This window comes from Marmota monax, unplaced genomic scaffold, assembly GCF_021218885.2.
Source record: "Marmota monax isolate L192 unplaced genomic scaffold, Marmota_monax_Labrador192_F-V1.1 WCK01_AAM20220418_F8-fsc00005, whole genome shotgun sequence".
Taxonomy (NCBI): domain Eukaryota; kingdom Metazoa; phylum Chordata; class Mammalia; order Rodentia; family Sciuridae; genus Marmota; species Marmota monax.
In genome coordinates, this window is record NW_026692254.1 from 30937773 (window position 1) to 30960170 (window position 22398).

At 37.1% G+C, this 22398-nt stretch overlaps 1 protein-coding gene across 1 annotated transcript in view; it reads left to right on the forward strand.

Moving 5' to 3' along the window:
* Efl1 (elongation factor like GTPase 1) overlaps nucleotides 1-22398 on the forward strand; it is a 149266-nt gene that overhangs the window by 55386 nt on the left and 71482 nt on the right. The window contains exon 15 of the mRNA XM_046438443.2: nucleotides 10321-10459. Within this exon, the coding sequence (XP_046294399.1) occupies nucleotides 10321-10459 (139 nt within the window). The remainder of the gene's footprint in view (nucleotides 1-10320; nucleotides 10460-22398) is intronic.

Below are 22398 nucleotides of genomic sequence, written 5' to 3' on the forward strand. Positions count from 1 at the left end.
TCCAACTACAACTAAAAAATAAATATTTAAAACTAAAAGAAAGAAAAACAAGTAAAATATGTCAGATCTAGCCCAGAAGTAAGTGCTCCTCAGAATTTTAGTACTGTTTGTTTGCTGCTGCATATTATAGATTACAACAAATTTAGCAGCTTGCTACTCTACACATTTTAATATCTCAGACTTCATGATAGGAGTCTAGGCATGGCTCAGCTGTCTCTTCTTTGAACCCAGAGGTGCTTAACCACTGAGCAACATCCCCATCCTTTTTTATTTATCCCAAAAATCTGTAGTCAGGGTGTTCACCTATAGGATTGACTGGGGAAGGATCTGTTTCCTGGAACCCATAGAATGTTGGCAAAACTCATATCTACACCTGCAGGCAATGAAGGCCTTGGGGTATTTACTAACTATTGACCACCCAGAAGCCACTTTCAGCTTCTTGCCTTAGAGACTTTTCCAACTTGGAGGCTTATTTGAACAAGTCATTGAGCCTCTGGAATGAGTCTACTAGCAAGACAGTCTTGTATGATGTTACATAGCATGGAGTGGTGTCCTGTCTCCTTTGGAACGTTCCATTAGTTAAAGGCAAGTCTCACAAATCCCACTCACACTTGGGGAGGAGATTACACAAAGGTATTAACACCAGGAAGCAAGAATTGTGTGTGTGGGGGGGCACTTTTAGTCTGCTGGCCACATCGTTCTCTTGATTTTCTTTTCTTTATAATTTACAACCTACATATGCATTTCTAAATAATACATTGTTATATTCACATGTTTCTGAATTTGTACAAATGTTTTCTTAATGTAGTTATGCTTCTATGACTTGTTTTTTTAACTTAATTGAGAAATTACTCCTTTAATGCCTGTTCTTATAGTTCATTTATTTTTCAGCGCTACATAATATTCCATCATATAAGTACATATTTTGTTTTTTTTTTTTAATTTTTTATTGTTGGCTGTTCAAAACATTACAAATTTCTTGACATATAATATTCCATACTTTGATTCAAGTGGGTTATGAACTCCCACCTTCACCCCATACACAGATTGCAGAATCACATCAGTTACACATCCATTGATTTACAAATTGCCATACTAGTGTCTGTTGTGCTCCGCTGCCTTTCCCATCCTCCAACCTCCCCCCTCCCCACCTCTCCCCTCCCCTCCCCTCCTCTCTCTCTACCCCCTCCACTGTATAACCCTGAGGGTCTCCTTCCATTACCATGCAATTTCCCTTCTCTCTCCCTTTCCCTCCCACCTCTCATCCCTGTTAAATGTTAATCTTCTTCTCCTGTTCTTCGTCCCTACTCTGTTCTTAGTTACTCTCCTTATATCAAAGAAGACATTTGACATTTGTTTTTTAGGGATTGGCTAGCTTCACTTAGCATAATCTGCTCTAATGCCATCCATTTCCCTGTAAATTCTATGATTTTTTCATTTTTTAATGCAGAGTAATACTCCATTGTGTATAAATGCCACATTTTTTTTATCCATTCATCTATTGAAGGGCATCTAGGTTGGTTCCACAGTCTTGCTATTGTGAACTGTGCTGCTATGAACATCGATGTAGCAGTGTCCCTGTAGCATGCTCTTTTTAGGTCTTTAGGGAATAGACCGAGAAGGGGAATAGCTGGGTCAAATGGTGGCTCCATTCCCAGCTTTCCAAGAAATCTCCATACTGCTTTCCAAATTGGCTGCACCAATCTGCAGTCCCACCAGCAATGTACAAGTGTACCCTTTTCCCCACATCCTCGCCAGCACTTGTTGTTGTTTGACTTCATAATGGCTGCCAATCTTACTGGAGTGAGATGGTATCTTAGGGTGGTTTTGATTTGCATTTCTCTGACAGCTAGAGATGGTGAGCATTTTTTCATGTACTTGTTGATTGACTGTATGTCCTCCTATGAGAAGTGTCTGTTCAGGTCCTTGGCCCATTTGTTGATTGGGTTGTTTGTTCTCTTATTGTCTAATTTTTTGAGTTCTTTGTATACTCTGGATATTAGGGCTCTATCTGAAGTGTGAGGAGTAAAGATTTGTTCCCAGGGTGTAGGCTCCCTATTTACCTCTCTTATTGTTTCTTTTGCTGAGAAAAAACTTTTTAGTTTGAGTAAGTCCCATTTGTTGATTCTAGTTATTAACTTTTGTGCTATGGGTGTCCTATTGAGGAATTTGGAGCCCGACCCCACCGACTGTAGATCGTAGCCAACTTTTTCTTCTATCAGACGGCGCGTCTCTGATTTGATATCAAGCTCCTTGATCCATTTTGAATTCACTTTTGTGCATGGCGAGAGAAAGGGATTCAGTTTCATTTTGTTGCATATGGATTTCCAGTTTTCCCAGCACCATTTGTTGAAGATGCCATCCTTCCTCCATTGCATGCTTTTAGCCCCTTTATCAAATATAAGGTAGTTGTAGTTTTGTGGATTGGTTTCTGTGTCCTCTATTCTGTACCATTGGTCCACCCGCCTGTTTTGGTACCAGTACCATGCTGTTTTTGTTACTATTGCTCTGTAGTATAGTTTGAAGTCAGGTATCGCTATACCGCCTGATTCATACTTCCTGCTTAGCATTGTTTTTGCTATTCTGGGTGTTTTATTTTTCCATATGAATTTCATGATTGCTTTCTCTATTTCTACAAGAAATGCCGTTGGGATTTTGATTGGCATTGCATTAAACCTATAGAGAACTTTTGGTAATATCGCCATTTTGATGATGTTGGTTCTGCCTATCCATGAACAGGGTGTATTTTTCCGTCTTCTAAGATCTTCTTCTATTTCTCTCTTTAGGGTTCTGTAGTTTTCATTGTATAAGTCTTTCACCTCTTTTGTTAGGTTGATTCCCAAGTATTTTATTTTTTTTTAAGGTATTGTGAATGGAGTGGTTGTCCTCATTTCCATTTCAGAGGATTTGTCGCTGATATACAGGAATGCCTTTGATTTATGCGTGTTGATTTTATATCCTGCCACTTTGCTGAATTCATTTATTAGCTCTAATAGTTTCTTTGTAGACCCTTTTGGGTCTGCTAGGTATAGAATCTTGTCATCTGCAAATAGTGATAATTTCAGTTCTTCTTTTCCTATTTTGATGCCTTTAATTTCTTTCGTCTGTCTAATTGCTCTGGCCAGTGTTTCGAGAACTATGTTGAACAGAAGTGGAGAGAGAGGGCATCCCTGTCTTGTTCCAGATTTTAGAGGGAATGCCTTCAGTTTTTCTCCATTCAGAATGATGCTAGCCTGAGGCTTAGCATAGATTGCTTTTACAATATTGAGGTATGTTCCTGTTATCCCTAGTTTTTCTAGAGTTTTGAACATAAAGGGATGCTGTACTTTGTCGAATGCTTTTTCCGCATCTATCGAGATGATCATATGGTTCTTATTTTTAAGTCTATTGATGTGGTGAATAACATTTATTGATTTCCGTATATTGAACCAGCCTTGCATCCCAGGGATGAATCCTACTTGATCATGGTGCACAATTTTTTTGATAAGTTTTTGTATCCGAGTGGCCAGAATTTTATTGAGGATTTTTGCATCTAGGTTCATTAGAGATATTGGTCTGTAGTTTTCTTTCTTTGAAGTGTCTTTGTCTGGTTTAGGTATCAGGGTGATGTTGGCCTCGTAGAATGAATTTGGAAGTTCTCCCTCTTTTTCTATTTCCCGAAGTAGCTTGAAAAGTATTGGTATTAGTTCCTCTTTAAAGGTTTTGTAAAACTCTGCTGTATACCCATCCGGTCCTGGGCTTTTCTTAGTTGGTAGTCTTTTGATGGTTTCTTCTATTTCCTCAATTGATATTGGTCTGTTTAGGTTGTCTATATCCTCCTGACTCAATCTGGGCAGATCATATGACTTAAGAAATTTATCTATGCCTTCACTATCTTCTAATTTATTGGAGTATAAGGATTCAAAATAATTTTTGATTATCTTCTGTATTTCTGAAGTGTCTGTTGTGATATTGCCTCTTTCATCCCGTATGTTAGTAATTTGAGTTCTCTCTCTTCTTCTCTTCGCTAGCATGGCTAAGGGTCTGTCGATTTTGTTTATTTTTTCAAAGAACCAACTTTTAGTTTTGTCAATTTTTTCAATTGTTTCTTTTGTTTCGATTTCATTAATTTCAGCTCTGATTTTAATTATTTCTTGCCTTCTACTTCTCTTGCTGTTGTTTTGCTCTTCTTTTTCTAGGATTTTGAGATGAAGTATGAGATCATTTATTTGTTGGTTTTTTCTTTTTTTAAGAAATGAACTCCAAGCAATGAATTTTCCTCTTAGAACTGCTTTCAATGTGTCCCATAGATTCCGATATGTTGTGTCTGTGTTTTCATTAATCTCTAAGAATTTTTTAATTTCCTCCTTGATGTCTTCTATAACCCATTGATCATTCAGTAACCTATTGTTCATTCTCCAAGTGATGTATTCTTTTCCCTTCCTTCTTTTATCGTTGATTTTCAGTTCCATTCCATTATGATCAGATAGGATGCATGGTATTATCTCTACTCCTTTATATTGTCTAAGAGTTTCCCTGTGACATAATATAAGATCTATTTTTGAGAAGGATCCATGTGCTGCTGAGAAAAAAGTGTAACTGCTTGATGTTGGGTGGTATATTCTATATATGTCAATTAAGTCTAGGTTATTAATTGTGTTATTGAGTTCTATAGTTTCCTTATTCAACTTTTGTTTGGAAGATCTGTCCAGTGGTGATAGAGGTGTGTTGAAGTCTCCCATGATTATTGTATGGTGGTCTATTAGACTCTTGAACTTGAGAAGAGTTTGTTTGATGAACATAGCTGCACCATTGTTTGGGGCATATATATTTATGATTGTTATGTCTTGTTGGTGTATGGTTCCCTTGAGCAGTATGTAGTGTCCCTCTTTATCCCTTTTGATTAACTTTGGCTTGAAATCTATTTTATTTGATATGAGTATGGATACTCCTGCTTGTGTCCGAAGTCCATATGAGTGATATGATTTTTCCCAACCTTTCACCTTCAGCCTATGTATGTCTTTTCCTATCAAATGCGTCTCCTGTAGGCAGCATATTGTTGGGTCTTGTTTTGTGATCCATTCTACTAGCCTGTGTCTCTTGATTGGTGAGTTTAAGCCATTAACATTTAGGGTTATTATTGAGATATGGGTTGTTCTTCCAGCCATATTTGTTTATTTATGTTACTAAACATGGTTTGTTTTCCTCTTTGATTATTTTCCCCCCTTTAGTGTCCTACCTCCCACTGTTGGTTTTCATTGTTATTTTCCATTTCCTCTTCCTGTAATGTTTTGCCAAGGATGTTTTGAAGAGATGGTTTTCTAGCTGCAAATTCTTTTAACTTTTGTTTATCGTGGAAGGTTTTAATTTCATCTTCCATCCTGAAGCTTAATTTCGCTGGAAACACAATTCTTGGTTGGAACCCATTTTCTTTCAGTGTTTGAAATATGTTATTCCAGGATCTTCTAGCTTTCAGAGTCTGTGTTGAAAGATCAGCTGTTATCCTGATTGGCTTACCCCTAAATGTGATCTGCTTCCTTTCTCTTGTAGCTTTTAAAATTCTCTCCTTATTCTGTATGTTGGGCATCTTCATTATAATGTGTCTAGGTGTGGGTCTCTTATGATTTTGCACATTCGGCGTCCTGTAGGCTTCTAGGATTTGGGGTTCTGTCTCATTCTTCAAGTCTGGGAAGTTTTCTCGTATTATTTCATTGAATAGATTGCTCATTCCTTTGGTTTGAAACTCTGTCCCTTCCTGTATCCCAATGACTCTTAAATTTGGTCTCTTGATGTTATCCCATATTTCTTGGATGTTCTGCTCATGGTTTCTTAACAGTCTTGCTGAGCTGTCTATGTTCTTTTCAAGTTGAAATACTTTATCTTCATTGTCTGATGTTCTGTCTTCTAAGTGTTCTACTCTGCTGGTAGTATTCTCATTGAGTTTTTAAGTTGGCTTATTGCTTCCTGCATTTCTAGGATTTCTGTTTGTTTGTTTTTTATAACCTCTATTTCCCCGTATAGTTGATCTTTTGCTTCTTGGATTTGTTTATGTAATTCATTGTTGAAGTGATCTTTCATTGTCTGATTTTGCTGTCTGATGTCTTCCTTGAGACTCCAGATCATCTGAAGCATGTATATCCTGAATTCTTTATCTGACATTCCATCTGCTGCAGCTATTACCTCTTCTAACGTTGAGTTGACCTGCAATGCTTGTGGTCCTTTCTTTCCTTGTCTCTTCATACTGTTCGCGTTCCTTTCTACTTGGTGAAACTGTTGTGCTATTGAATTTTCCCCCTATATATTTATATTGGTCTTGTATAGTTGCAAAGTCTCCCTCGCAGGCACGGGCGGCGGCTCTGCCCCTCCTCCAATTGGGGCAATGTGCCTACCACGCCGGCAGGCCGCTGGGCCTGCTCTGCCGGTCGGTAGCAGGTCCGCCGACCTTGCAGGCGCGGGCGGCGGCTCTGTCCCTCTGCGGGCCGCTAGGCTTGTTCTGTCGGTGGTCGCAGTTCTGTCTACTTTGCAGGCGCAGGCAGCGGCACTGCCCCTCTGCAGGCCTCTGGGGCTGTACTGCCAGTGGGTCGCAGGTCCGCCTACCTTGCAGGCGGGGGGGGGGGGGGCGGCTCTACCCTTCCTCAGGCCACTGGGCCTATTCTGTCTGTCGGTTGCAGGTCTGGCCTGTTCTGATGGTGGTCACAGTTCCGTCTACCTTGCAGGCGCGGGGGGGAGGGGGCGGATCTGCCTCTCAGCAGGCCGCTGCTCCTCTTCTGCCGGTGGGTCGCAGGCCCGCCTACCTTGCAGGAGTGATTGGAAGCTCTGCCCCTCCGCGGGCCACTGGGCCTTTTCTGTCAGTGGTCACAGTTCCGCCTACCTGCCAGGCGCTGTGGGTGGGGGGCGGCTCTTCCCCTCAGCAGGCCGCTGGGCCTGTTCTGTGGGTGGTCACAGTTCCCTCTACCTTGCCGGTGCAGGGGGAGGGGGCGGCTCTGCCTCTCAGCAGGCCGCTGCTCCTCTTCTGCCGGTGGGTCGCAGGCCCGCCTACCTTGCAGGAGTGATTGGAAGCTCTGCCCCTCCGCGGGCCACTGGTCCTTTTCTGTCGGTGGTCACAGTTCCGCCTACCTGGCAGGTGCGGGGGGTGGGGGGCGGCTCTGCCCCTCAGCAGGCAGCTGGGCCTGCTCTGTGGGTGGTCACAGTTCCCTCTACCTTGCGGGCGCAGGGGGAGGGGGCGGCTCTGCCTCTCAGCAGGCCGCTGCTCCTCTTCTGCCGGTGGGTCGCAGGCCCGCCTACCTTGCAGGAGTGATTGGAAGCTCTGTCCTGCCGCGGGCCACTGGGCCTTTTCTGTCGGTGGTCACAGTTCTGCCTACCTGGCATGCGCGGGGGGTGGGGGGCGGCTCTGCCCCTCAGCAGGCCGCTGGGCCTGCTCTGTGGGTGGTCACAGTTCCCTCTACCTTGCCGGTGCAGGGGGAGGGGGCGGCTCTGCCTCTCAGCAGGCCGCTGCTCCTCTTCTGCCCGTGGGTCGCAGGCCCGCCTACCTTGCAGGAGTGATTGGAAGCTCTGTCCCGCCGTGGGCCACTGGGCCTTTTTAGTACATATTTTGTTTATCCATTTTCCTATCACTATATATTTGGGCTTAAGCTGTTTTTGTTTTTGTTTTGGTAAACAAATGATACCTTGAATATTTTTAAACATAACCTTCTTGTGTATATTTGCAAGAAATTCTAGGGAATACATCTGTAGCGGAATTGCTTAGATATTCTTTGACCTAACAAGATAATTTTAAAATTGTCTCTCCTTTTTTTGGGAGGTGTGGGGCCGTGCCGGGGATTGAACCCAGAGGTGCTTAACCACTGAGCAACATCCCCATCCCTTTTTATTTTTAATTTTGAGACAGGGTCATGCTAAGTTGCTTAGAGCCTCAGCCTCCCCAGTCACAGGGATTACAGGTGTGTATCACTGTACCTGGATTAAATTGTCTTTCAAAATAGTTCTGATTTATACTCCCAACAGGAGTTACATAGTCATGGAGTGGTGTCCTGGCATGGCTCAACGTTCTACTTGTTCAGATCCTCACCAAAATTTGATATTGTTAGGCTTCTAATTTTTTCCAATCTGATGGCCATGACCTGGTGTTTTATAGTAGATTTAATTTACATTTTCCTTATTATGCTTATAAATTACATTTATTGGTCATTCATAGTTTCTCAGTGTCATTTCCCTGTTTTCTACTGTGCAGCTTTTGAGAAACACTGGGTTTTAGAAGACTTTTGTGGATTCTAAATAGTAATTTCTTGTCAGTTTAAGTTTTGCAGATTTCTTCTCCAGTTTGGGACCTGTCTTTCTTTCTGTTTGTTATCCTTTAACGGATAGAAACTGTTAATTTCAGTATAGTTGGATTTATTAGTCACTGCCTTCATGAGTTTTGATTTTGTAGCTTGTGTAATAAAATTGGAATTGGAACCATATTGAAGCCACAAAACTTTCTCCTGTGTTTCCTTCTAAAATTTAATGTTTTACTTTTCATATTTAAATGTTGAATCCAGTGTTTGTTTACAGTATGAAGGAATCCAATTTCCTTTATTTACCAAAGGACCAATTGTTCCAGCATCATTGAATAGACCATTTCTGTCACTAATTTGCTTTGTTCAACTTGTCATAAATTGAATTTCACACATTCATGGGTCTTTTTTCTGAACTATTAGGTTTTTTGCTTACTTTTCAAAAATTTTTGTTTTTCTCTAACTGTGTCTCTTCAGTGCTCTCTTTATTCCTAAATGTTGTGACATCTAAAAGGCCAAGTCTCTCTCCTTGTTTTTTTTTTTTTTTTTTTTTGGTGTGTGTAGGTATCTTCTTTATTCCTCACCTCTCCTCTGTATGAAGTTTATAGTGAGCTTTCAGGTTCCACAAAAAGCTCTGCTGAAACTTTGATTGGAATTACTGTAAATTCCATTTGGCATGAATCATCGATTTGTAATGTAACATCTTGTCATCCATATATGTTAGGCTTATCTGTTTATTTAGGTCATTTTTAATGTTTCTTATTCAAGTTTATAGTTTTCTTCATCATGATTTTCAGTGACTTTGTTAGATTTATTTGTAGCTATCTTATATTTTCTTGCTATTCTGTAAGTTAACTGGTTTTAAAATATGTATATTATTCTGTCTACTGTCAGTCTATGGAAATAGTATTAACTTCTGTTTATTGATCTTATGCCTCTGCCTCTGTGCTGTCTTATTAATTATAATTTATCTGTTTTTAAGTGTATGGACAAATTGTGGATAATTCTCTTGCTTTCTATCAATCCTTATATTTTTTTCTTTCCAACCTGAGTTGTGATTGTATCAGAACTTGCACATTTAGATGTAGTGTATGTTGGAAAATACATCATTTTCATGAAGTTTCCAGGTGTTCCTGAATGCGTGAGACTCTCCTTGCTCTAAGCCTTTATGAACTTACTTTTGTGTACTACGTTTTTGTGTCACTCTAAGCTTGTAATGTTAGTTATCTTTGTATATGTTGTATCTGAGACTTTTTTCCCACTTCTTATAAATAGCAAAGAACCTTGGGCCTGTGGATACCAAAGATGTGTTGGGTTTTGATTTAAAAACTTCCAAGGTGCTTGCATTCATGTGGAGGATGTATTTCTGAAGACTTCACACAACTCAAACCTTGAATCATTTAAAATAGTTTCTCTTTAAGAATAAACATAATATAGGAGAGCTCATAAATCTGTTATTCTTGCAGCATAGTTTTGCTGTGTGTGTGTGCTATGTCTTTTCATCAGTGTTCCTAATATTTCACAGCATGCTCTCTTCAAGATTAACAACACAGCATATGATATGGCAATTGTTTAGATTTTTTCTATGATACTTTCATTAGTTGTTTTCATGTGTTACTAGGCACTAGCACCAGCCCTTGTTGAATACTTGAGGAACATTATCATAAGATTAAAATAATTTAAATTATTGTAGTCATAACGGATGTTGAAACAATAGCAGAGTAGTCACCACCACCAGTGCATGACATGGTTCGCCACAATACCAGCAGCAAGAATGTACTACCAGTTATAACAGAATTTATGTTCTTAGTCTTGAAGCCTACAATCAAGTGGGAATCTGGACAGTTTTTTAATATTGGAGAAGTTTTAGTACTTCAAATTTTATGCAATAAAGTGGGACATTTCTTATCATATAATTTCAAATTTGCATGTTTTTGGTTTACATGAAAGGTGACTGTGGTGGCTATGCCATATCTTATTGATGAATAGAAAGAATTACAGATGCCAGTTAATTCCTTCATATGCCTCCTAACTTATCTTTGATCATTTTTTTTTAAATTTTACCTAGGTACCATTAGGCTTCTCAGCCCCACCAGATGACCTCCCCCCAGTCCCTCACATGGCGTGCTGTACACTGGAAAACCTGTATCTTCTGATGGGCAGGGAACTGGAAGATCTAGAGGAGGTACCTCCAGGAAATGTGCTAGGTAGGGGGAAACTGTTTTGTATGTACGCCTTTTTGAGAAATTACTTAACATGTCACTAAATATTTAGGGAAATTTTTGAAGGAAATAACTGATTTTCTTTTTTTTCTGGTGTCTTTAACTTAGTTTCATTTGAGTAACCAGCCTAAGAATCAGTGGCTTGCTATAACAAACATGTACAATATTATTTGAGTAACCAGCATGTGAATCAGTTGCTTGCTATAACAGACATGTAATAGTCTGTATCCTAAGTTAGGGTTCCATTTATTTGGGTGCAAGAGGGGGAATTTCTACTCAATAAAGTTAGTCTAGATAACTAAGACAGTTCTGGTTCTACAGGTTTGATTTCAAAATTTTGAAAACTGTTCTGATATAAAGGTCTATTTAAACTCATTGCTTTTTTCCCAGTGGTTTTTTTTTTTTTTTTATCCTCCTTGAGTATTGAATGCTTTATTTATAGTAGTTAGTAGGTATCAGTTTTTTCCATAAATATTATTCCTTATTTCCTTTATGTTTATTACTTGCTTGACTTAAGTCCTTCCTATGTAGAATTTTCTATGTAGCACAACTCTAAAGACTCGGATTAAGAGATTCCTCTTGGATCATCATTGGATCCCGGGCATTCTATGGAATGCTGTATCTTATTGTACTTTTATATTCTTAACCCTTATGGTCATCCTCAGCTATAGAGGTATGGATTGGATTACTAATTCTCTTTTAATTTGTAGAGTGAAGGTCTAGGCTATTGGTCCAGAATGGCTGCTGGTTTGTCTGGATTTTGTGAACCTTAATCCAAGAAATTTGCCAAGCATTTTTGCACTCCCCTGTAAAGAAACATTCTTTTCTTTATTTTTAAATTAATTTTTTGGCATGCAACTAGTAAAATTCCCAGCTTCTCAATGTTACCTATTCTTTTCTGCCTCTTTGGAAAATACCACTGAACTTTACAATTGGTAAAACTATGACCTGACACAGCTAACTTTATCAGAAGGAACAGTGAAAGAAGAATAGAAAGTACCCTGATTCTGTTCACAAGCATTCCTGAGAATTATTGTATTGCTTAGACTCAGTACCCTTTGTTTCTGACTTACATGGAACATGACATGGAGAATCTCCAACATGATGCTCAAGTGAAATAAAAGAAACTCTGTCAAGTGGATAATTTTTGTTGTATCTCCTCTAATTAAGGTACTGGATTTATGTTTTTTCCCAAGTCGAGGTTAGGAATATGGCATAATTTTTTTCTTTCTGGTTTTTGGTTATCTAGATTCTGTCCAGGATTGAGGTTAAGTGTTACACTACAAGGATAGAAACCATTTCTCTGACATCACTCCAGGCAGCATTGGCTCTGCCATCTGCTACAGGGAGACCGACTACCATCTTGTTCATTTCTTCTTAGAGACAATAGTTATATACCTCACTCTCTTATTTATCTTTTAAGAAACTATGGGGTTGTGGCATGAGCTAAGGTGAAGTTGAAGGTGCCTAAACATTTGTTTCCCAAATTCACCGGTATAAGACTAAGCCAGATGGACAAACCACTTGGGAACAAAGTGGGTTGAGAACGAAAAGCCAGGTTTTATCCTGTAAGACTTGGGATTGTATTTAGCTACAGGTAACTACAAAATGAATGTATAGTCTTAAAATTCACTCAATAGGAAGCCCAAGGATAGACAGTGCAGGGCCACTGTGATGGCTGACCTGTGTAATTGGAGAGCCAGGTTCCTTCTCTCTGCCTGTTACAAACCTCAGCACATGGCTTTTATACCCATGGAAATAAGATGGGTCTTGTGTCTCCAACAGTCATATCCATACTCTTCAGGAGAAGAGGGCACAAGGGTCCAGACCCTGCCACAGGATTAATGTTTTTATTTGAGAAGAAATACCCTCTATAGGACTTCTATATATATTCTCATTTTTGTAATTTTGCATATTGTCACCTCTAGTAACTGTAAGGGAGGGCCAAGATTGAGTGTTTGACCCTTATACCCTTGGTAGTTAATATAAGGAATGTTGGGGGTGTAGACGGCTTTCAGATAGCCAGTCCACACTGTCAGCCACATTCCCCCTATGGTCACCTTAGGCCCTTCCATTATTTTGTTTCTTTACATTAATAAGAAAGATAGTCCAATAGAAGGACTGTGAGTGTAACATTGAAGGAGTTAAAACCCAGCTAGTGGCTTTGACTTTCCTTTTGAATTGAAACATAGGGTAATTATTTTCCTTCTACTAATCCAATCCTTAGTGAGCCTCCTATGTATCTAAAGAAAGTATGAGTGTACCAAACTTCTGGTCATAGTTTTGCAATGAACTGGTTATATGACCTCAGACCAATTATGCAAACTTGCTGGGTGTCACTCACATCAGTTTTCCCAGATGATTCAGACAAAGGCAATGGCTGCTAACATTTCTTATGGTAGAAGTAGAATAGCCACATTAAATTTTTTTCCTAAGAAGAGTATTTATGGATTCCTAGGGATACGTTTATTATATTTATCATAACTGTTATGTCATTTATCCTAAACTTTAAGGACAAAACATTAAATAAGATTGCATGGAACATATTTTATTGCCAAAGCTATAAAATACTAACAGAACTTTATGAAATACTAACAAAATTGAACTTTAAAATTGCCATTATATTATGGCAGGTTGACATCCCAGCGAGAATGGAATAGGTAAAAATTCTTAGTACTTACATCATAAAAACCTTCCCTGGGTTATGTCAGTATCTCAATGGCTGAAAACAAATGCTAACCTATACTATCTCCAAGGTCGCTTCTGAACATTTAACTTTTCAGGGTTGTGTTTCTTAAATTATTTCAGTAATTAGGATATTCCCTCTTCTGGTGTTCTTTGAAGGAGGAACTAATATTTTGATATGGCTATTTGATTGGACTCATAACCCATTTGAATGGCTCCATCAAAACATCTTGAATTAGTTTCCAGTCTTAGATTCGTAGAATAACTTTTTCAGGCAGATTTCACTTGTTCATTGATTAAACATGTGGAACATGTGTTAGCAGTAGCAACAGTTTCATAAGCCAGGGTGTTTAATAAAAGCAGCTTTTCAAAGTAAGCAGTAAGTTTAAGACAGGATAAAAGAGGAGGCTGTGGAGTATGTGTTAAGAGGTGAGAAGTAAAGAGCCCAAGAGAAGGCTAGCTGGCAGTCAAGGGTAATGAATGCTGGGATTCAAGCCAGCAGGTTGCTAGGGTGAGTTAACTGAGACCCCATCTGTCAGCATAGTTTGTTTGTTTCAGAAGGGTTTATCTTCTCAGGTAAATTTGAAATGGAAAGGATAAGATGGTAGACTTTGGCCAGAATAATCTACATGTTCCAGTTACTTTTGCTGCATAATAAAAATCTAGTGGCTTAAAATAAAGATGATTTTTATTTTTCATACATCTGCAATTTGAAGTTTGGTAGGGACAGCTTGTCTTTATTCCAATGGTATCTTTTGAGATAGCTCAAAGCTTCTGAAGGCTAGAATCTTATGAAGAGTCTTTCACTCACATGTCTGCAATTGATGCTGGTTTTTGGCAGGGACCTTGGTTGGGAGTGGAATTGAGGCCTTTCCATATGGCTGCTTGGCTTTGTTACAGCATGGTGACTGGGTTTTATGGGTGAATATCCAATCAGGGGGAGCCAGGAGGAAGCTATGTCACCTTTTATGACCTAGCCTCTATAGCCTTCAGCTGTACTTCTGCCACATTCTGTTTATTAGAAGTGAGTCACTGAGACTGGCCCATATTGAGAGGGAGGGAACTAACTCTACCTTTTGATGGGAAACATGTCCAAGAATTTGTGGACATGTTTTAAAACCACCACACTACTAATCATAGATAATTTCTTACCTCCTTTTGCATTGTAGAAGGTCCATTGCAGAACACATACCATAAATTAAGACAGAGATGTTCATAGTGGTTCTGAACTATCTTTTTTGCTTTGTTAACTTAGAGAAAAAGTCACAATTCCTATTTAATAAGAAAATAGTAGAGTAATATGATTGATACCCATATGTTTTTCATTAGGAATGATATAGTCAGGAAATTCATCAAGTGCAGATGAAAAAATTTTTGTTGGAAAAGGAAATGAAAACATTATATGGCATTCTTGGACAATTCGGCATTATGTATCCAAAGTCTAAAAGAAAGTTCTTTTATTGGCACCTGAAAATGCAGATTTCACATTCTAACTCAGCTATAACTCACTTAAAGAACTTAATATGTACTGATAAGTATGGAATAGGTTTTGTGGTCTGGAAATCGTTGATTTAAAGTTTAAAATCATTTAATTCCAACCTGATGTTTGTAAAGTTGGTATAGATGGGACCAGAGAGACCTTACTATGTTTAATACACAATAGCCTTTTGTTCAGTACCATACCAAAAATGTTTCTAAAAATAAATGTTTGCTACAGGCTCTTATTAAAGTGTGAGAGGAAATTGAATTAGAATTCCAAATCTTTAGCCTTTTCACATACTCTTTTAGATTTCTTTCATATGGTTAAACTTCTAAAAGTTCAGGGGTGTACTCTGAGAGGAAACATGATATTCCTTTTCACAGCATGAAGAAAATAATAAATATTAGTTATCCTTTTTTTCTGAACCGGATTTAGTTTTCCCATGGTTGGTTGTTGAGCCATAGGAAGTCAGTGTCAGTAATCACTGTGGATTGAATGAAGTTTGTGCAGGTTGAGACAGAATCCTTAGTCATGTGGGATAACCTCTGAGTAAGAAACCTTTGAAGGGTTTAACCAAATTTGATTTAATTCATTTCAAGTGAAGTCTCAGCAGTATGTGGCCCTGAAGACTTTGTGGTAATTTTGCAATACTTTAAATTTACTTACTAGAGAATTTCTTTTAAATATATTATTATTAACATGTCCACTTGTGGTGAATCTATTTTAATGATTAAAAGCTAACAGCTTGACTAGTCACTTGTTAGTTTTAGTAGTTGCAACAGATTTTAATGGTTTTCCTTTTACAGATAACAGTGATTTTATTCTTTTATCAAATAATTATGTCATATTTCTTTTTATTTTCATGTTGCTTATAAGAATGTGATAAATAATATTTGTAGTAATAGCTGTTGTTCTGTCTAGTTCCTTCCTGACCTTAATGGCAATGTTCCTAGTGTTTTAGTTTCAAATTAGATGATGTATTGATTCTTGATATTTCTTATTTTATCATGCTAGGAAAGGTTTTTTTTTTTTGGTACCGGGGATTAAACTCGGGCACTCAACGAGTGAGCCACATCCCCAGCCATATTTTATATTTTATTTAGAGACAGGGTCTCACTGAGTTGCTTAGTGCCTCGCCATTGCTAAGGCTGGCTTTGAATTCGTGATCCTCCTGCCTCAGCCCACCCAAGCGGCTGGGATTACAAGTGTGCACAACTGCTCCAGGTTTATAAAAGTATTCTTTAAAAAAAAAAAAATTGAGTACATACTGAATTATACCGATATGTTCTCAGACTTTTTCTCCTTGCTATAACTAATATCATGAATTATATTTAATTGCTATAACTAATGTCATGAGTTATATTTCCTGGTTATTATGATGCCATTCCATTCCTAGAGGAAAAACTCCAGCTCTTGATCATTGCATATTTTTTCACACCTATTAGATTAACTTAAAAACTTTATATCTAGATGTTTTTGTAGGATAAATAAAATTGGCTGTTATTTTCTTGGCATCATAAACATATCAAAATGTGAAGCTTTCATCTTTTCCACCCTCTATAGCTGCACTGTTCAATTGTTAGCCACTAGCTATATTCAGTTATTTAAATCTAACTAGATTGAACAAAGGTAACATTAATATTTATTTCATCAATTACACTAGTTCATTTCAAACATTCAGTAACTAGTTATGGTTAGTGACAACGATGCTAGATAGGGCAACTCTAAATAAATTTTATGTAGTATGAAAATTGTCTTTTCTTTGAAAGTTTTGAGCAGTTCACTGGTAAAACCAGCTGGGCTAGATACATAAAATGTTCAGTTCTTTCAAGCTGGCATACTGTGTCTTTCTTATTTCCAATTCTGTATGCTTGTGTTTTCTTACCTGATTTCTTTATTATAAGTTTGTCTTCTTCATTTTAATGTAGTAGCTCTCATATATGATTAGTATTTTAAGTTTTTTTATTAAAATAATTTTTGGGATTTGGATGTAGCTCAATACAGGTCCATTTGAAACTACAGATAAGCTTATTTGTATAAGTTATCTTTAACTATAGAGACAACCACCCATCCTTGTGTGTGTGTGTGTTTTAATTGTGGTTAAATACACATAATATAAAATTTATCATCTTAGTCATTTTTAAGCATACAGTTCATTAACATAGTGTTTTATTTGAAAAAAATCTTACTTTCTTGTTTTAATTTAATTTTTTAAGATATACATGAGAGTAAGAGTATATTTTGACATATTGCACATACATGGAATATAATTTTTTCTAATTAGGATCCCATTCTTATGATTGTACATGATGCAGAGTTTCACTGGTGGCAAAATTCATATGTGTGTGTGTGTATGTATGTTTTATGTATGCATATATATATGAGAATGTATATTCACATATGAACATAGGAAAGTTGTGTCTGATTCATTTCCATCCCCCCTCCCTTCCCTTCATATAATGCAGTGAATTCTCCGCCCCCCCCCCCACCCCCATTGTGTGTTAGCATCTGGAAAGCAGAGAGAACATTCATCCTTTGGTTTTGGGGGATTGGCTTATTTCACATAGCATGATAATCTCTGGAGCCATCCATTTACCAGCAAAAGTCATAAAGTCGTTTTTTTATGTAATGAGTAATATTCCATTGTGTATATATACCACATTTTCTTTATCCATTCATCTGTTGAAGGATACCAAAGTTGGTTCCACAGTTTAGCTATTGTGAATTGAGCTGCTATAAACATTCATGTGTCTGTGTCACTGTAGTATGATGGTTTTAAGTCCTTTGGGTATATGCCAAGGAGTGGGATAACTGGAATGGTGGTTCCATTCCCAGTTTTCTGAGGAATCTCCATGCTGCTTTCCAGAGTGCACCAGCAATGTATGAGTGTACCTTTGGAAAATCTTCCACTCTATGTGGTTTTGTAACCTATTTTTCTCTTAGGACAATCCCTTCTCTGGATATTTATAATTTACCTGTCTTTGTTTAATTGCATTTGCTGTAATTTCCAGAATTATGTTAGTGATACAATAATAATTTTTGTTTTATTTCTATGTCAGGAATTTCTATAGATGTGTATACCCTGACATGTGAACTGCATAGTCTTTGTAATGACAAAAAAATTGCATCTTCCTGTTTCCATTTACTAGGTTAATTCCTTAAATGTGAATAAATGTTGAGATTTTATCAGTTGGCCTTTTGCATATGGTGATACATATGTTTTTTCTATTTTGACCCAATTATGCTATGAATCATAGTAATGCATTTCCTAATATGAAAATGATTTTGTATTCCTCAGATAAACTGCATTTCAGGCATGGTAATAGAGCAGTAAATTTAGTTGATTGGTGTAGGTTGAGTGTCTCTTGTTCATAATGCTCATAATGCTTGGCATAAGGTAAATGTCAGAATGAGGATTTTTTTGGGGGGGGCGAGTTTGGAATATTCACAATGTGGTATCTTTGAGATGGGACCCAGGTCTAAACACAAAACTCATTTATGTGTCATATACCTTATACATATAGCTTGAAGGTAATTTGATGCAATTTTTTGTGGCTGTGTTTGGATTAGGACCTGACATTTGAGGTAACGTGGCATTTTCTACTTGGCATCTTGTCAGTACTCAAAAAGTTTCAGATTTTGAATTTTTTGCTCAATGTTTAGTTATATGAAATGCTTATATTTGTAAATTTGCCTGGTCTGTAATTTTTGTGTATATTTATTTTATATTTGTTGAGTTTGGATGTCAGCGTTAGATTAAATGCATCAGAGAATGGTTTTGTTCTTTTCTATGAAATGGTTTAAATGGCTTAAAATTTTTTATTCATATCCATGAAACCAACTATATTTGGTTGGTTATCAACATTATGATTAAATAATGTTCCTAATTGTTATTGTCCCTTTCAGTCTATTTTTTTCTGTTCCTTACATAGTACTTCATACTCTAATAGATAATACTGTTGAATTATGTGGTTCATTTGCATGGAGACTGCTACTTAGAGGTTATAATAATGATATCAACATTTAGCATCTATTAATGTTTACTGTCTGCTAAAACTATACTAAATATTTAGGAGTGGTTGTTTTTTTCACTCCCTAACAAATAAGATAGATACATTTTACAGATATAAAAATAGAACCTTAGAAATATTAAGTAACTTTTCATGATCTTTTAATAATGTATACTAAGGAAGCTGGGATATTATCTACTTATTTATCTGTGGCTATCTAACCTTTTTTATTTCTATATTATTTCTGTTTCCTTTTCTCTTGATCAGTTGTACTGATGGTTTTTAATATTGTGTCTTTCTTTCTACACTTCAAGAATCAATTCCTCTCTGGTTATGGTGGTGCATGCTTGTAATCACAGTGGCCAGGGAGACTGAGACACGAGAATCACAAGTTCCAGGCCAGCCTCGACAATTTATTGAGGCCCTTAGCAACTTAGTGAGACCAGTCTCAAAAAAAGAAGCATAAGATAGGGCTGGGAATGTGGTTCTGTGGCTACACACCCCTGGGTTCAACCCTTATACCAAAAAAAAAAAAAAAAAATCCTGTATATTTCACGCTTTTTTAGTACATTCATTTTTGCAGCATCTTTATTAAATCTTACTTCCTCCTTACTGTAGATTGCTCTACATTTCTTTATTTGAAAGAGTTGGTTCATTTGTTTCTTTTTCAAATGAAAATACTTATAGCCTGAATCTTCAGTATGACTTTGAATTTCTTTACTCAAATATCTAATATTCTCTTTGTCATTGCATTTTTATATTACTCTAAATCATCACTTTACAACAATGGACTTCAGAGAAGGTACTATCCCTTTAGCCTTTGAAGCAGATTGTAGGAAAGTGAATCTCCCTTCTGAATCACTTAGATTGGATTGTTAGCATGTGTTTGATAAAATCCTTATTACATAGATTAAGTGTGCCTGTTGATTCTCATTTTTACTGACTGAGGTAATTGGTGTGACTACATAATTTCTTTTGAATAGATAGCTTCATAGCTTAAGAACTGACTATCCATTAATAAGCTAATTTCCATTCTAAACATTACATGAGATCAAAGAATTATTTGATGAGAGTTTTTTCTCATCCATCTCCAAAGAGTATATTCTTTTCTTATTCTTTTTTTTAATACTATATAGTTATTTATTTATTTGGTGCTGAGGATCGAACCCAGTGCCTTACACATGCTAGTCAAGCACTGTACCATTGAACCACAACCTCAGTCCTTCCTTTCTTGATCTTTTTTTGTGGGAGGTTACTAGGGATTGAACTCAGGGGCTCTCAACCACTGAGCCACATCCCCAGCCATATTTTGTATTTATTTTAGAGACAGGGTCTCACTGAGTTGTTTAGTGCCTTGCTTTTGATGAGGCTGGCTTTGATTTTATGTATTTTCCTATCTCAGCTTCTTTAGCCACTGGGATTATGGGCATGCACCACTGCACCCAGCACATATCTTAATCTTAAGTGACACTAAGTAGAGGCCATATCATCAGGGGAGATAAAAGAAAGAGGTAATTGAAGTACTTTTTTTTTTCCTTTGCTGAAGTTTGTCAGTTAAAGGAGCTAATATTTGATGAAATAGTTGGGTCAGGGGTTGTGTGTATTTACTAGTTGATTATACTTACTTGTGAGAATGAGAAAGAGGGAGTGAAGGGGGTAATATGAAAGATGTGGTGAAAAATTAAATGATTATGATAGAAGATAAATAATTTTCCCAACTCAACAATGTAGAAAACATGGACATCGGGTGAGGGTAAGGAAGGTTTGGGACAGAATGAGATTGTGAAAAATAGTAAGCGCGTAGAGAAGCCACAGTGAGCACTTGCCAGCAAATCATTAGATGGTTATTAGAGTAAGTTGGATCACAGGCTCTGGAAAGAAGTGGGAATTTAGAGTCGAGCAAGCGTTACACAGACATGGAAATATGAAGTTGGCCTGAGTGAAATGCTGGTGAGAAAGGACTATAGGCTATTCTAAGACAGTTTGAGGCATCTCTAGGGACAAGCTTAGAGGAAATGCCACTGAGACCATCTTCTCTCAGGCCTTCTGGTTGAGAGGGTGAGGGCAGGCTAACATCCCATAGAGCCATTTCCTGCACACTCAGCTGATAGACTCCTTTCTTCAATTCTATCTGTGGTTATAGCCTAAGTCTATTTTAAGTACAGTAGTTAAAAACTGAATAATTGTATTTAGGACATGCATGTAATAATGAGCATATTTTATTCCAAAGATATATTGAGTACATACTTGTGAGTTGAATATTTAATTATTAACATAATTATCATGCCAATACTGGGCAGTCCAGGAAGATCAGAGCCTCAAATTTAACTAAATTAGTAAGACACTAGCAGGTCAAGTGTCATATATAGGAAGCAGGAAAGAGTGGGCAGTAATGGGCCAAACAAAGGTCAGGTTCAAAGCCTAATAGTGAGACATTCGGGCTATTTATAGCACATACCAGAAAGGGGAAATAATATGACTTTTGTAAATGGTTTAATGAAGGTTGGGAAGATGTCCAGGATGGTTCACACAGTAGCCTTCTTATTGATAAGGTCATATTTGATTTTCTCCAACAAACAATCAAGTGATTGTCAAAAGGATATTAAGGAAGGTCAAAAATACATTCTTTTATACCTATAAATTGATACAATCATTTTGGAGTGCAATTTGGCATTGCATATCAAGGATTTTAAATAAACTTATAGCTGAAAAATAATCATATCCTTTGACCCAGAAGTATTGTCTCTAGGAATTAATTTGAAGGAATATTTAACATCATACACAAAGACTTAGCATGAGGATGTTTATTAAAAGTTTTTAATTTGTTTTCCAAAAATAAAGGCACTTATTTATTTATTTATTTATTTATTTAGGAGGGTGGTACTGGGGATTGAACTCAGGGGCATTCAACCACTGAGCTATATCCCCAGCCCTGTTTTGCATTTTACTTAAAGATAAGGTCTCACTTGAGTTGCTTAGCTCCTCACCATTGCTGAGGCTGGCTTTGAACTTGAGACCCTCCTGGCTTCAGAGCAGCTGGGATTACAGGTGTGTGCCACCACGCCCAGTATATTTAATTAAAGACTATGAGGTTTGTTTGGGGAAGGTAACTTTTGAATGATAAAAATAAATATGAATTTGAGTAGTGGCAGTAATTATGAAGACTTGACATGTCTTCATGTCAAGATTAAGTTTATAGTTTAGAGGAGGGTAATGTTGGATGGAGAAGCATGTTTCTAGAATGATCTAAAACATGATGTCAGCTTATGTGGCAGACACATTAGATGTGAATTAATCAAGAAAGTACATTTTTAAATCAAATGAGATTTCCTTTTATAACCATTAGAATGACAAAAATGTTAAAACAGGCAATATCCTGTGTTGTAGGTAGGAAGTGTTGATGTAAATTAAATATACCCATTTTGAGGAATACATGATCCCCAAATGCAACAATTTCATATCTAAGTGATATATCTTAGAGAAATCAAGTCTGCTCTTAAATAAGGAGACGTGTATAAAGAAGTAAATAGCACCATTTATGAGAGGGTAAATAAAAGGAAATAACTAAATATCCATTGACAGAAGAACAGTTAAGTAAATTATGTGTAGTCATGAAATGGAATATTATACATTAGCAAAAATACATAATATTTATGTTGTATATTAATTATCAACTTTGTTCAGTCTCACAAGTGTAATGAATTTGAAAAAGAAACAAGCTCAGACCATTTATATCAATAAAATCATGT